Source organism: Bombus terrestris, chromosome 2, assembly GCF_910591885.1.
Source record: "Bombus terrestris chromosome 2, iyBomTerr1.2, whole genome shotgun sequence".
NCBI lineage: Eukaryota > Metazoa > Arthropoda > Insecta > Hymenoptera > Apidae > Bombus > Bombus terrestris.
Window position 1 is genome coordinate 12,019,698 of NC_063270.1, and position 17,366 is coordinate 12,037,063.

At 35.0% G+C, this 17,366-nt stretch overlaps 1 protein-coding gene across 2 annotated transcripts; it reads left to right on the forward strand.

Annotated features, from left to right (window-relative positions):
* Positions 1-829: 829 nt before the first annotated feature.
* On the forward strand, positions 830-17,042 carry LOC100642835. 2 transcript variants are annotated; one of them, XM_048411590.1, is made up of 10 exons: positions 830-4,505; positions 5,416-5,472; positions 5,546-5,827; positions 6,232-6,300; positions 6,375-6,443; positions 6,549-6,668; positions 6,736-6,801; positions 6,908-6,976; positions 7,284-7,454; positions 16,318-17,042. In XM_048411590.1, the coding sequence occupies exons 1-10, from the start codon at positions 2,745-2,747 to the stop codon at positions 16,351-16,353; spliced, it is 2,700 nt and encodes an 899-aa protein (XP_048267547.1). In that variant the 5' UTR covers positions 830-2,744; the 3' UTR covers positions 16,354-17,042. The 2 variants fall into 2 exon arrangements, with proteins under 2 accessions (XP_048267547.1, XP_048267550.1); XM_048411593.1 differs by lacking the exon at positions 16,318-17,042 and adding an exon at positions 7,987-8,463.
* Positions 17,043-17,366: the final 324 nt, after the last annotated feature.

The following is a 17,366-nucleotide window of genomic DNA, read 5'->3' on the forward strand; positions in this document are numbered from 1 at the left end:
CATCTGCGTACATCTGTAAAGCCACGTGTTCCGATCGATAGTGGAATTTTACGAACAAACGTTGAGGACAGTTGTATCGCATTAAGAACTTTCTAATTCTTATAGACGATCACTAAGAAACTTATAATCAACTCACAGCTTAAATTTTTAGCTTCAGCTACGCCTTAACATTTTCACTTTTGCAGATGATCTTTAACAAACTTATAGTCAATTCACAGTTTCGCATTTAAACATCTAGACGTGCTTTTAAAATTAAATTCGAGCTTGAAAAAAACTTTGACATTAATTTATGAATGTTCACCGATTACCAGCGGAAGCTGAACAAGTGACGCGAATGATTGGAAGGTGCTATAAGGCGATTGTTGCATAAACAAGAATGATCCTGACTCTATCTTTTTCTAACACGCGGATGAAAGATGAAGATTGATGATGGAATCGCAAATCGTCTAGGGTATTGATATTCTATCGAACAATGAAATCGACCTTGAAAGGATTAGGGCCATAAAAGGTGTCCAACCTTCATTCATCGTCGTGGCACGATATAAAGTCTCTTGAGGCTGGTCAGTAAATCGATCTAACGTTGCTAGTTGTAAGACAGAGCCCAGACTCCACAATACGTTGCTATATCTGTTCGATCGCTGATAATCAGCGTGATAACGTAGTGGAGTTTATAGTTCGTTGACTGGTTTTAATCATTCACAATTTTATCGATTGTGGAATCATCATTCTCATGCCACGTACATCGTCCTTTTTTTTTTTGTCTCTTTTTTACGTGTTTCACGAGGCAGCTTGCTGAATACTTCATGATATTTGTACTGTATTTTTATGCTATTTGCTCGGAACTCATGTTGATCAACTCTATAAATAGAAAAATAGAGGAAGCTGAAGATGTTACAGACATTACTTTTTTAATATTTATCTTGGCATTCGCGGTTATTTATACCATCGTCTTGGAATTGATAAGCTTACGAAAATAGTTTTTATGAAGATTTTTATGAACCTCGATCACTACGTTGCGAATATATATGGATTATGGAATATTTTAAGGCGGGGAAATGTGAAGAATTCGTTATAATATTGAATAAATGAAACTAATCTTTATTATGCTTCGCTTCTTTAATCCTATTCACGTTTTCAGTCGTTATGTTTAATTTGCTAATCATGTATCCGTGAATGGTAATAGAATTAAGAAATATACTCCTTTAATTTGAGCTGGTGAATTTCTCTTTCGGGAAGTTCATATATCGAACACTCAATGAACCATTCTACGCTTATATAAAGATATAGTTCATTAGGCATTTAAGATCGATGTAGATAACGTTTTATCACGAATTTATCAAAGTTACGACGATCGAAGTACTTTGGAAAGAAACTGAAAGTATAGGTCAATGTGACTCGGGCAAAATCTTAGATCAACTTCAGACGGCAGCGCGGGAGTGCGATTAATTTAATATGCACGAACCAGCATGGTAACTTTCATCAACGTGGGATAGAGTTAAACTTGTCCTTGTTTTGTTTTGTACTGAAAACTGTTAATGAACGTGGCAGTTTATTCGCCTAATGCTAAGGTCACTGTTGCCACCTTCTAATACTTCAACATCACGTTCACGGCCAACTACGAGTTGCTAATTTCATTGTCAATTTATTTAACTTTTGCAATTCCCGTTGTTGTATTCGTTTAAAACAGAAAAGTCGAGAACAGTTTCAATCTACGTAAATGTGGTTACTATCTGCAAAAGAAAGAAGCGTATATCGACAAGATGATAGGAACAAAAATAACAAATTTCATCGTGATAATTCCAACTTTTACAGGCGATAAGAGAAAAATGATTGTAAATATCGATATAATTCTACCATGGAAGATAAGCGAGCATCTGAACTTAGTGTCCATCATAAACTGTTAGACTGCTTCCATGCACGATCTCGCATAATCCTCACATTTTCTCCTATCGCATTCTTCCATAACATTTCATCTGCCCGAAGTCAACATGTAAAATGGAGCGACTACCGTAAACACGAATTTTTTCAAGATTCTCCGCTTCTTTTCGCAATCACTTCGAAGACAAAAGAAACGAAGGACAGACCATCCGTAAAGTATAGACTTGGAGATTTCATGAAGCATCCATTAAGAGATAAAGATGCTATATTAGTAAATCGACGTCCCAATTGTACACTTCGAATCCATTACACACGTTTTTCGGATTAGGCGGTTCCCGTGCGTTGCGAAAGCCTGTCGTCGGCCGCACTTTGCGTGCACCGCGCCTCCTACGAGGAATTGCACCCCCGTAATTGCGAATGCAACGACGGAAGTGAGTGCACTCGCCGCGGCGTTGTACACTGTCATTAGAAATGCCAATATGCCGATCGGCGCACGGAAAAAGTGCACGCTTCCACGATCAGCAAGGAAAGGGGCGACCAATTACTCATCCCGCTATAAAACATCCACTTTTCCATGTCTCCGATCAGTTTTCACGTCGCGATTCTACGTCGAATTTCCCTTTGCCCGATAACGGTTACGATCGACATGTGCAATACCTAGTGGGAATACGCTGTCGATTTTATCAAGCAACGACAGATTCTGTGTCAAATGGAAGGTGCGCCTGTTGCGCAGAAATGACGTCCAAGTGTCGATTTTTGTTCTATGAATTCGCGTGGACGTTGAATAACGATTAAGTATCAGTGTTGTTAAATATATTTAATACCTTATCGTTCGATAAATTGTCTCGTAAAGAAGATCAATAACGATGTTTTTCCTGTTGTCGAGGAGAATACCAGGGCCCTATACGATGCTCGCGCTTATAGCGACAAACCTGGTGATTTCAACGGCCGCACCGTTGTCGAAACATTTGTCAGAAGACGCTTCGAACGACGCGAGAAACGGGTTCTCTGCCGTGCCAAAAATTCTGGAGATTCAGTTGCCGCTGAAAATTGCGACCAAGGACGACTTGGTAGCATGGGCCAGGTACGTTATGGGACTAATGGCGTCTCGAATAAATATCACTCTGACTACTGTGAAAGAGTCGCCGTCAAAACCTACTGGAAATGTCAAAGCTGCAGAAAGCAACAGAGGTTTCGACAACAGCAAAGGTTTCGAGAGCGTAAGACCGCAGAACAGCGGTAGAAATTTGGCGTTGCAAAATTTTGATAATATCAAACCTATCAATGGTATCCGACATTATACGAACACAAACAGCGTCGAGAACACGAGATACGCCGAGAACTTTGAAAAAACGAAAATTCCAGCAGCTGTTAGAATTCTGGAGAACGGTAGACACACGGAAAACATAAGAATTGTAGAGAATGGTAGGCATCCTGGAAACGTTCGACTTTTGGAAAACGGTAGACAACCTGAAAATGTTAGAGTTTTAGAGAATCGTAGACAACCCGAGAACGTTAGAGGCCCTCAAAGAAATGGAAACCTTCAGTTATCGAACGATAAGGTGTACGCTACTGCGCAGTTGCCATCGTTTACGATCAACGGGGCGACTACGAAGAGTTTATTTAACAACAATCGGCAACTTCAACCAACATTTAACAACTTCGCCATCACCGATACCACTGTTCCAAGTCCACTAGAAATCACAGCGAATATAAATATTCCAAGATCGAGATTCAAAGAGCCAACCACCAAAGATACCTTCGACATGACGAATTTATTGAAATCCGCGGATCGACAGCTGTTTGTCCCTCAATTTCCTGACTTTGGTCCAGCTATTGGCATCGACGTGAGACCTACTGATGTCGTTCAAAATACAAACGTAGTTTCGCCTCCTGCGAGGACTTATCTACCTGTGACCACGACTAATGACAACATCAAGTTCCCAAATGATCCTTTTGTTACTAGATACTTTTTCGACGGAGTCGAAAGGAATATTTCCAGTAACCTGGGTATCGCAGATGAGATCACGTTCACCACGCGGAGTCCTTTGGTTTTCAACGATGAGATACCATTGAAAGGCGTTGATTTTCTATCTCAACAGAGGAACATAAGTTCTGTAAAACCGCTGTTCAAAGTTCCTTTCGAAGCGGTGATTACGTTTACCCACGAAGAACCTGTACAAACGACCACGTTGAAGAACGAGGGTGGTAAATACTTCACGATACCAACTAGAGATCCTCTTGATCAATTTCCACCTTATTTTGATACCAATTATACTGTGACCAACGAATCTGGACAAATCAACGTTGTACTCGATGATAGCATTCAAGTAAACGAAACAACGAACAATTCTAAAAAGGAGGAGCGGAAGAAGCAAGAGAAGAAGAAGGACGGCGCGAAGAAGGACAAGTCGAAGAAACAAAAATCTGAAGGAAAGCGTCAACCGTCACCGATTAGTCAGTTATTGAAGACGATAGTCGCGATCAGAAGAAATAATACTCCGTCGACGAATCTTACGCCGCCTCCGTTGAACCAACAGACATCATCGACTACGCAGAGGGTTCCAGAGCGTCAAAGGGTTCCACAATCTCAGAGAACTCAACTTTATTCTACTCAGAAGCCACCGGTAAGTTCAGTAATGAGTAAAAGTATCGTACATATTTGACCAGTTGATATGGCACATAATGTAAACGTCACAAGTGAAAATTCCCAATAGAAACAGAATGTGCGTTTCTGTTAATTCGATTGTTTGAATTGTTTATCGCTTAAACGTTGTGGGCTCTCAGCGTTCATTAGCTTTGTAGATGTAAAAGGAGAACAAACGGTAAAGATATACTTTTATCTATGCGAAGAAATGAAAATGCAAGAACCGTATAACTTCAAAGTTATTAGAAGTAGGCGGGTGAAAGGTGTGCATAAATTGACACTGTATAAAAGAAAAGTGTGAATTAATAAAGTTGCATTCGTTAGAGACAATGTAAGAGGTTTGACAGGTGTGGCGTAGATAATTTAATTGGACGCGTTAATTACTCAATGTACCTTGTTTACGAGCATCAACAAAATAATATGGATTTTTTCGAGGCTTCATGGGTAAGCAAATAAAATCGAAAGTTGGCGTTACATAACACAAATAATTATGTAACACGTATACAACTTATGATTCGAAAAAGAATTGCGAAAATGAATGTATCATGTTTAACGAGAAATCGACTTATAGATTTCATACAGTCCACGAGGTATATGTGTGTTTTTGATTTTCTGCAAAATAATTTTTTTCCATTCATCACGCCTCATCATCTGTCTTTAAATCATGAATTAATTAACGATTTATTTATATACCTAATCAGCAGAAACACTTATTTCTCTTTGGTCTAATTTTCTTCGGATTTATCGAACAAGAGATCGTTGTGCAAACTCGCGTGTGAATCACAGAATTTCTTCGAATTTGCTTGCGTTCTCAACGTTACCGGTGTCATCCGAAAACAACAACGAACATCATCAACGGAACCTTATTGAAGTCGATTCGTTTATTTCAGTCTGCGCTCAAACAAAAAGGAAGACGTAATCAGACGTCTTTGGCTCAACAAGTTGAGGTACGTTCGATTTCAGTTTCTATGGTGTAGCATATCGCGAAATATTATTATTACGAGAACTTTTAATCGATAGGAGGATGACGACAATGGAAGCAAAGAGGATAATGGCAGCAACGAGGACGATAACAACGAGGACGATGGTGGGAAAGAAGGTAACAAAAGTAAAGAAAATAGCGGCGAAGATAACGATGGCATCGAATCCGATGAAGAAAATGATAACAAGAATGGCTCTGAAGAGAGTTCTAACCAAAGCGAGTCAGATGAAGACTATGACGACGACGAAGAAGGTGGTCCCATACAAACCATCATCGACTTACTTATGCTTGTCGCACCAGCTTTGGAAGATCTTAGCGACGTAAGAACCTTGACGAGGATTTATTAAGGATATATTAATTATTAATAAACAACGTTAAACATATTCGGTTGTTTAATAAGTTTGTACCACGTTCATATTTTTCGCCATGTCTTTTAAGAACACAAAATAGTAAATGATCGAAATGAATAATTTTATTCGATCGAATTTAATCTATAGAAGGCATTCGGAAGGAAGATGAATGAATAATATACATTTTGATTTGTATATAATGAGAAATTAGAGCCAAGATATCTAAAGAACGAGGGAATAATATGAAAGCTGGATAGATTAGTATAAAGTTTCTATATATAACAAGGAAATAAACAATACAAACTTATTGGATGATCTAATTGTATGAATATTATCGGATTTATCATGGATTCTACATTTGTTCATTTTTTCAGCCTGACTCCGATGCTGATATTGCCGATTTACTCGAAGTAGGAATTCCAATACTTCAAGACCTGTCGGACGTAAGAACTCTAATGAATCATCTCGAAATGCTTCGTTTATTTAAAAAAAAAAAAACATCATCTTGCGCTTTTAGGGAGATGCTGAAGCAGGAGGAAGCGATATCCCAGCACTGTTGCTTCCAATCTTGTTGCAACTTAGTAGAGTGAGTTATCAAGTTTCTGTAGAATTTTTCGCAGAGAAACGGAATGGATAAGAAGGGATACTGAAAGTGCAGGTAAGGTCAGGTAAAAAATAAAGTTTGTTTCAGGGTAAAAATGGCGAAAGAGATTCGGCTGCGATTTTGACACCGCTTCTTCAATTAGTTGCACCGCTAATCGGGCCCATTATTGGTCCATTGGCTGTACCATTGAGTCGTCAAATCAGTAACGTAAATATAATAATTTTTGGAAATGTTTGTTTCTTCATATTAGAAGGCAAATTGAAATGAATTTTAGGCTCCAGGTCAAGGTGGATCGAGTTTTGGTGATCTGATTAAGGCTTCATTGGGTCCCTTGCTCGAAGTACATATATATTATTTATTTACAATATTTTTCATTATTATTACTATCATATTATGTGTTTTTAGTAATGATATATTGATTTCATAAAATATCCATTTATTTCTAGCCGGTTGGACCTGGAAAGATGACGGTGCTCTCAAACCTAATCGCCGGAGTTATCTCTAGTCTTAGCAAAGTACGCATTGACTTTTCTGTTAACAACAATTTGTTCTTCTCTAATAAATCGACCGTTTCACTACTAAACCAGTCTCATGTATCGTGTACTGCCTCTCGATAGTTCTTGGAAATAATTGCAAACCTTTTAACACTAAAACTGTCAACCTAAAGATATTAAACGAAAAGGTTTCGCATCTTAACGATATAATGGACCATTATACAATTTTAATTTAAAATTTTGATTTTTTTTGTAATATATTAATTAATAATTGACAATAATCAACGAACACCCGTTAACTATCCTTTGGTTGTTGGATTTTTTACAGAATTCAGGAGCTGGTGGTAAATCAGATCTAGCGAGTCTTGTGAAAGCGGTGGTCGCTGGAGCTATAGCAGGCACCAGTGCAGGTTCCAGTGGTTCCAATGGTGCCAAGGACACTTATGGAGCTCCCACCAGCTATGGTGCTGACCATAGTCCTCCCCGTCCATACGGTTACGTAAGTTGTCCTTTGTCCTTTCATATTTTCTTATTCGCCAGTGCATTATGCTTGTCTCCTGTAACCCAGAGTCAAAAACATTTTCTAAGATTTTATTAGTAGACTGTGGATGTTTATGAAGATTCACATTTTTACAAAGACAAATAATCACATAAAATCTCATTTGATCGTTTATTTATTGCAACGGGAACTCGATTTTATAACTCGTGTTCTAATATTTTAGGGAATATGTGAAAATGTATGTTTATGTTTTACTATTTTATATATTTTTCTATATTATGTATATCATGTGCATCTTACGACGTTTAACCCTCTAAGCACATTTTTATAAACCGTTGCCTCCAAACGTAAAAAACCAAAAAGCTAAATACGATTATTATTAAATAAAGTCGTTAATAAGCGATTACCATACCTCAAACTTAATTACAATGGCGTTTCATCTGTCGATAACAGTCGGTTAATTTCCCATAAATGCATAAACATCCGCAATATACTTGTTAGCTTCCTATGACTGAGCTTCTGAACTTTTCAGCCTAAACCATCATCAAACTCACTTGATCTGCTCGGCTCATCGATCAAAGACATCTTTAACGCGATATTAAAAGTGGTTGCTTCGTTAGTGAATGCAATTACGACTATTTTAGGCGCCTCGTCGAACAGCTCGAATGAACCGGTATCGGCACCTTACGGTCCGGCCCCACCCTCTAAATATGGCACGCCATCCAGTACATCGGTTCCTCTTAGCGAGACTATTAGCATAACTACTAGTAAACCACAACGATTAATAAGACTATGATAATACATATTATCTTTATGGTGCTCTTACTTGTCGAAGTAATAATCTTCTATCGCGATTATGCCGAACGAATAACAGGTTGTCTGTAAGTAGAAGTACTCGTGGATAAATGGATAGAATTCTAAGTTGATGTGGTTTTACGAGAAGTTTAAGACATCCATAGATGATGGGAATTACCTTTCATATTAATTAAAGTTATGTACATGAACAACGTGAAACGATATAGTATACGTTGCTACAGTATGTAGAAAATGATAAATTAGATTTTATTTTATATGTTTTATATCTTGTACTTTATTATTAATATATCTATATTTTATATTTTATTATATTTTATTATTCAGTGTCTTATATATATATATTGAGATTCTTATTTTTCTCAAATTTATTTTGTCCCTTTGGAAGAGAAAATCGAACGTCGATAGAAATTGCCTTTGGAACGTTCAAACAAGTTACACGTATCTTCAAGATATACGTAATTAGTTTAGAAATGCTGATTTATCTGTCAGCAAGCTGTTTCCTACAGTTTGTTCCTTTACTGGGTAGAATATTACGTATTATCATTTTTTGTGCAATATGTGAGAAATAAAAGTGAGTTCTTTCGCGCTTCGTCTGCCTTTTGATTTTGTCTAATATCGCGAAACTTACGCGTGAAATTGATTAACTGTCATTCACATACAGAGCCGCAGGAAGTCACAGAATTGAGCAACAAAAGATTATTAATTGCTTCATTATTAAAGAATTTAGCATAATTGCGGTAATGATCATGCAATTGATATTGTATATAGATACAAGGCTAATTACTAATTTCAAGCTCGTGATAATCCAAGGATGCAAAATACGTCATCGATCTGATACTTTCGATTCGACCTAATTTGACACCATTTTATTCCAATCGAACATACATAATTATTATATTTTAAACTTTGTTTTCCTGTCTATGTTAAACTGTACTGTCGGTACTAGAACCTTCGTATTATGCATTTGCATATTTCAGTAACGATGATATTTTGCAAACTTTTCCATGAAATCATTGCACATATAGAAAGAATGAAAATGTTTAAAGTTTTGAGAAGCTAATCGTGGTTTAACAGCGTGACTTGAGAGAAAGTAGAAAATAATAAAATATATTAACCATAAATTTCACATCATAAACGTTATGATACGTAACGCATTTGTATGTGTTTTCCATAAAATGTTGAAAGCATTTGTAATTCAGAAATGCAGAAAACTGAGGATAAAGAGATATAAATTATCTTCTAAACTGATCTTCATTTGTCATTCCATTACGCTGTTAATAATAATGATTAATAAATATCTCTGCGTAGCAATAATAAGTTTAGGAACAAAACGTTTAGGACTAAAATTTCACTACTTGTTTCATTTATTTATTTTACTATTAATTATAATTATAACTTCTAACATGTCAATGTTGCTAGTATTGATATTAGTTGGTAAATTAAATACGATAATGTCGACAAAACGTCTTACTTATTTGTAAGCAATTTGTTTAACTATTCCTGTGCTTGTACGTAGTATATTTGCCACCTTGTCATTAAAAAAAAATGGGTTATCGTGATAAGGCAGCAGCTCGATAATTAGCAGGTTTATTAAAACATTGCAAAATAGTGGTTTCGTCACCTGCGTCGTATGAAACTGGAACAAAGAAATTCTATAATATCCAAATACAAGTCATTAAAATGACGTTCATTAATAATATGCATCGATGATGTGTATTTGTTTCTTATTTCTATTTCTTCTTTTTCTTCTTTTTCTCGTTTTCTTATTTCTATGTATACAAACAATATATATATAAAATATATTTATTCAGGGTCATAGATATTTGGAAATATGTTTCTTAATATTTCTAACAAAAGAGCTTTATTCGATAATCTCTTTTATATATAAAATATATACTTTCGCTACAAAAGTCGATAAATATGTGACCAACTTATTCCACGAACACGTGGAAGTGCATGACGCGTAATGAGATAGCGGATTACGTGACTCGGAAAGGGGATTGAGCGTATTTGGGCGTTGCATTCTCGAACAAGACAGATGTGGTTTCACACATGACGTAACGGTTGTTGTTTCTCCTGAAAAGGACAGGGTAACCTATAAATTTGCTCTCACCACCTACGGTACCCGCTCAATTAAATGATTCACGAGATGGTTGCATTTCATCGCTTCATTCTCAATTTTAATGAAGGTTTCGCAGTTTTTTAAAAACTGTATGTACGTGGAATCCGGCAATCGTTCTTTTTATTGCCTTATGTCGCTGTAAAAGGAGACAGCCGAATATTATAAAACATTCTGTTATCAAACGTAACTATTTATGAAATTTCCATCAATCGACGTTCCGATAATCGTTCGTTTTGTTTCGGTATATTAAAAAATCAGGGTTCTACTTTATTTTGAGAATAATAGAAATAGCCACTAAACGAGAAGAATATTTATTTTCGATAAAATTATTCCCAATTTTAACGCGTTACGTTTTCCTTATAAAAAAAGTGAGAGAAAATGAAAGAAGTGTTGAAAATTGTGGATCTTAATTGCCGAAATAAAAGTAAAGGAACACTAGGATTACACTTAGAATTTATACTAAGATAGCTTTAGATTTATTTAATAAACGATTTCCAGGATCTTCGTCGATATACATTTACACGCGTCTCAGCACTCTCTTCGTCTCACCATCTTCCATACCACTCTATCAACGAAACAGTTACATTCATGTGTTTTTCAAGGCGCCGCGCACACACATACTTCCACACATACTTCCACACACTCATATTCACATACGTGTGTCACTACTACGTGGCCAATTTGGTTTAGCGCATAAAATTATACATATCTCAGTAAGAAAAATGACGGTAATAAAAAGATGAGAGAAAAAACGGGAAAATAAGAAGAGACAAATGAGAGAAGAAAGAAAGAGGAAGAAAAAGACGTTTATTCTGTGGAATAACGCGTATTCCATAATACTATCGTTCGTATACGATTACACAGCATCATGGAGTAATCGGTAAATAGATGTATCATTGGTTGAACGCCCCGATTTCACTCGGATCATATAAAATCAATGAGATGCGATGAATTAATAGCGCGTTCAATAAATCGTTGACTATTAATGGTGTTGATCGCGCTAAAAGTGAACGTTCTGGCGCCAATTTTCCAACGATCATCGATCCGTACACGGTGTTACGTGTCTGGAAAATAAGTTGAAAAATCGAACTTTTTGTTATCGAGCGTGACATGTATGTAAATGAGTTTGTGAAATTTCGAAACTATCTCATAACTCTTGGGTACAGAAAACGTACCTATCGCTGATAGTATCTACGCTGTAAATTATCAATGGTCTAACGTGACTCGTCAATTACGAGATGTACTCGATGTACTCGTAAAAAACTATCTATTAGGTAAACTTTGACCTCGCGCGTTACTAAACCGACTGCAGTGCGTTTTACGAGGATGTAAACTATTGAACGATGGTTGGATAACGTATTTTTATGCATATGTAAAATGTTAGTATTGCAAAATTGTGCAGATTGCATAGAGTGTAACATAGTTTCTATTCAAAATTTATTGTTATAAATCGAAGATAATGGACATATTCAGACAAAATTATTCGATTACTTGGTTAATCGATATTTGACGCTTCAGAACGTTATAATAAGAAATTAAGCAGACAACATGACTGTGAAATATATTACACATAACTGTATTAGTAATTTGCTTATGTAAGTACAGTATTAATATTTACCAATGGAACTAAATTAAAACTAATTTTCGTTGATACTGCAAAACTTTCCCATACTTGTTGCAGTATCTGAAGGATGAAGCACGTATCTTTCTATTTATATCTCGTTCCTTTAATCACGTTTAGAAACACAAATTTACATAAGCATCCGCAGTTTAATGATCTTCTATGGTTTCAACAACCGTTAAATAAGAGATTATTATCAACTTACACGCTAGCTGTTTGCTCGAGCACATTGCACTTTGTGAGATCTTTCAACCAGATCTCAAAGAGAGGGAAAGAGAGAGATGGTCGTTTCAAAATTCGTTGCATGCTTTGAAATCGCGTTCACGGTCGAGGTTGGTTCCTGAGTTGGAAGGTGAAAGTACATTTCTCCGTTTGACCTATGAATGAACGCGGAAGATCGCGTTCTTCCGTTCATTCGTGTCACCACCCACGATCAAGTTGCATTACCCGTTTCGTGTACTTGGCAATATCGTTATCGGACCGTGAAAGTCACGCTGGAACTGTCGAATTTCCGGTAGCACCGTTCAATGGACACTGTATGGTATAGAGGAACTTTAATATAGATCGAAACGTTTTTCCCGATTTCATTTTTCCTTTTCTCGTCCGACGGGTTTACCAACCATGCTAAACGATCACGGAAGACCTGACGATCCATATCCATTGATTATAGGAATATTCGAAAATTTACTCGACACGCAACTTGATACGCTAGAACTTCTTTTACCGTAATAAAATTTTAGTTCAATTAACTCGGTTCGATTAACTCATTGAGAATCAACGTTATGACAATGCAATATTTCACTTGCAACTGAGGAGGTTTTTGAGAAACGTGTTTGTAAGATAAAATAGTGAATTGTGTGCGGGTAAATTGGAAATTTTGTTAGAATATTGTTTATAATATCGTTTTATTATTTTTAATGGCCTATTGTTTTTATACTGACAAAATAAATAAAAATTTCATAATACGTAGTTTGACTAGAAAATACATTCTTATCGATATACATATTTATCACAGATTTATAGATCCTTTTACAGAAATAATTCTTCTGAATTTTTTTCAATTTCAATTATTAAATCTACCTTTATAAAAAATAACAAATGATAGTATTTGCATAATATGTGTTCTCGTTAGTATTTCTTCTTGCCGAAGGGACTAAAGGATTTATGAGATAACCTACTTCTTTTATTTATAAAATATAATATCTGTTTTTGCATGTGTTCTGTGTAATGCAATTCTGTAATATATTTAATAGATTTTTTGTACCTTCACGAAACAGAATGTTACAACATTTTACGTGAGTGACACTGTTTTTTTCACATTATCTTATTACTTAGTTGTTAGTGGAAGAAATGAATTAAATGAAAATTAAATGAATTCCTCTCCATTGTATTTAATTATTGTCTGGGCCTGAACTCGCTCATGTATACTTATTTTTTAATGATACAATTCGATCATGTACAAACTGAAAGTCACATAGCGAATATACGAAGAGAAAATATCGAATTTTAAACTTTTTTTTCGTATCTTCTTTATTATTGGCTATGTCACACCGCGAATTAAAATTTTCTGTGTTTCACAATAGTTACAAGATATTGAACCCACGACGAAAAAATGAGGAATGTCAAATAAAACCAGTGAAAGAAAGAAGTAAATGCTTCGAAAGTTGAGAATAATGCAAAATAATGTGAAGAATAAAATGGTGTTTTATTTTCATATATGAGAAAATATGATGTTATGATATTATATCTACAAAAAATAAATTTTCGCTGTCTGAGAAACTTTAAAACTTGACATTCCCCTTTTTTCCCGTGTGCTCATCGTATTACATTTGTTATAACTATTGCATATACATATGAACTCCAGTTTCATGAACTTTTCTCACGATGGAATTAGATAAATGGAATTCTACTGTATGTAACACATGTCTTATCTGAATATTAAAATTTCATTATTCATAAGTCACTAAGGGACAGGCATTACAGTATTAGAAAAATAAAGTTTATCAAACATTCTGTATATAAAACGGACAACTGGTTGAATGGTTCTGCTGGTTTTTTGCATAATAATGTAATATGGTCGCTAACAGGGAAGGCCGTTCACTCTTAATTCTCAAAAGAAAGTTGTACTTTTCGTCATCGATGGGACACCGGTTGACCCTCGTACCGTGTTTGCGAAATTTTTTTCGATCTCATTGCTGGCCAGTGGAGAAACTTTTCTGTATATTATTTACCTCTATTCCTTTCTATTTTTTCCTATTCGCATGCATCCGAAGAGCAAAGGAAAAGATGAACGAATCAGATTAGTTGCAAGAAGAACCTTTGCACCTGTCAACCGTTTTCCGACTTTCGGTTTCTTCGCGTTCGGGTCATGCCGATGAATACGTATGGCGTACAGTGGAGATTTTTCAACGCGACAATATATGTATATTGCGTTGTGTCGTAATAATGCTGGAAACATTTGATCCTTGACCGCTTCTTGCAAGTAGAACTATAGAAAATAAGTACGGTGACTATAAGCAGTATTTGCACACCATTGTATCTATGTTTTAGCATTTACATATTAATTGCCCAGAAGCCAATTTTTTGCGGTCAAAGGTTAGGCCAGAAGCTATAGGTGAAGATAAATAGAAAATATCATATAAATACATGTGTTTGGAAACATTATTAAGCAATTATAACAAAAAAGAAAAAAAAACAATATATGACATGAGCAATAACAAAGATGCGTTACTATGCAATGAAGTATTAGAATGAATGAATGGATTATGAATATTTACATCTAGTATTGTCAGAAGCTTCGTTCATAATACTTGCACAACCCTAACTGCAGTCCATGAGAAAATGGTGGGATGTCAATTTTAACAAATTTTCAGTTTATCAGTTTTTCATATACTTCTGCGCGTGCTTTACCACCGATTACGTCGTATTAATTCGAATTAAAATTTTCTGAACTTTACAGTAGTTATACGAAATTGGAAAAATTCATTTTTTACTTTTACTGTTTTACTGTTCATTTGTACTGTTTTGTACAAATTAAATAATAAAAAGAAATTGTAGATCTTCATTGAAGTCAAAGTCATAGTTGTTCAAGTAGTTCTTGAGAAGTAAAGTCGAAGAGAAGCAGGAGTTACACGCTGTAATAAATAAAAAAAATATTTGACTTTCTGCAAAAGGAAATAAATTCATCGTGTTCTGACTGCGTTTCGAAATATTTTGTTCAAGAATTCATACAACAAACACTGTACCTCTCTGCATCCATTACTATTAATTCGGTTTACTACGTCCCAAAACGAGGCGGCCTACACCAGATCTAAGTATTTTTCTCTATTGGGATCTATTATGTTTGCGCAAGCTATTAGATGAAATTGCGAAATCGACTACCGGAACAGAGATTGATCCGGTTGATACAGTCTGCTTGAATATTTCGAAACATCGTAACCGGATTCTGCGACAAAATACCTGTACCGATATAATCAAACTTGTATTGACGTGATTCTGGTAAATCATAGTTTTTATGGTAATAAGAGAAAACATGTCCTGCCCTTTTTTTCGATGATGTAAACATTATCACGAGTATTATACGTAGATATAAGTATTAGTTGCGTAAAACATATCTAAGAACTTTGAACCTGGCGCAATTTATTAGAATTTTTATGTTAGACGAAATGATTATTATCTATACTTGATTTACCATAATTAAGCGAATTTTTATATATTTATAAGAAATTTAAATGATTAAAAATGTAAAAGATATATATAATATGCAAAAATATACGAAATATTCTCGCATAATCCATAATCGAATTCGAATCACTTTGGTCTTACAACATTAACCACTTCTAATAAAATGTAAAATAACATTGAGAGATATGGATAAATTTTAATATCAAAGTTAACGTATAAATAATATTTTGTTGCATCATATACTTTATCTTACTATTCTGGCGAATATTTTGAAACTTCTTTCTCAAATCGAATAACATAGTAATTGAGAATAAATATAAATAATTTAACAAGGTAAATATTTTCTCTACAATTTGTCAATGGAATTCAAGGGTGGTAAATTGCACGACCATTACCCGATTTGAATGTTTTACGATGAAAAAAGCTATATGACATATAACATAAGTTTGTGACCAATAAGTTTGTGTAATAATAAATTAATTACTATGATATAATATAATTAATATTTATAGCATAGTGTATCTAATAGTAAATTATCTTCGATCTTTCTAACTCTCCTTCTGTATAAAATGGCAACTAAATACAATATTATCTAACGCTGAAACGATTTTCTTTTCCAGGCTAATTGTCGACCTGGCTATGGTGGAAGGTGCTAAAGAGTTTTTTCACAATGATTTCTTCACAACGTCTTTCACCACATCAATTTCATCTCTAATTAAATAAACATCATGAATGATCAACTCATAAACATATGGATCTTCGATCTTAATCCTGCTCAATAACTAGGTCACAAAGACAAAGTTCGCGGCCTTCGTTGCGTCCTTCGATGAAAGGATCAAAGAACATCTTTTTATAAATGACGAATCTTTGTTATGAGTAAAATTTTCCAAGATATATTTTTATATACCTATAGTAAGTAGGATAAATTTTTTAATATTTTCCACTGATGTTAATTTAAATCCAGATATACGATTAATTTATAGACGTTTTATTGCATTAAGAATAGATTGTAATAGAATGCGCAATGGAATATAATTATGGTTCACTGCATCAATTTAAAGTTAATGACAGTTTTCTCAACATCGATTCATATAACATGCATCTGTAATTAATGACATTCTAATACAATAGTCCATGAGTTTCTCAATGACAATGATTTCAACACAGAACGAAATGAAAGCATAAGCTCTATTCGTTACGGTGATCAATAATCACGTATATAAAGTTGTTAATAAAATAGTTTGCACTTATGACAATCGATTAATCTTTTGTCGGGAGCTCACTGTTCAAGTACTTGCGTAGCCATTATATATTAAGAAAAAATAAAGAAAAACATCTCAGTGGATTGGTGAACTGTTTAATTAAAACACCTCCCCTAATCACGTTTGTTTGGCGATTTCTTCTCGAGAAGGTGAAACCTAATCAGCAGCCGCAAAGTTTAAGGTCTTGGACCGTGTACTCTTTCATGCGGAAATTTCACAAGTTTTCGCGTTACTCAACAACATGATTGGAGGTACTTCTACTCTCCAGTCTGCTCTCTTGTCGCGATCGAGCTTCCTATTTCGCGCATTATTACGTATCGACTAATTCGCGGTCGAACAATACGAAGCTTGAACTATTGATGAGTGAATATGCCATGGAAAGATCTTCTAAATCGAACGAATTGAAT

What these genes read in the sequence shown, in the direction of transcription:
- LOC100642835 (XM_048411593.1), top strand. Translation starts at nt 2,745, where the DNA reads ATGTTTTTCCTGTTGTCGAGGAGAATACCAGGGCCCTATACGATGCTC. An exon ending in CTTTGGAAGATCTTAGCGAC is followed by an intron (nt 5,828 to 6,231) that starts GTAAGAACCTTG and finishes TCATTTTTTCAG; the next exon opens with CCTGACTCCGATGCTGATAT. An exon ending in TTATCTCTAGTCTTAGCAAA is followed by an intron (nt 6,977 to 7,283) that starts GTACGCATTGAC and finishes GATTTTTTACAG; the next exon opens with AATTCAGGAGCTGGTGGTAA.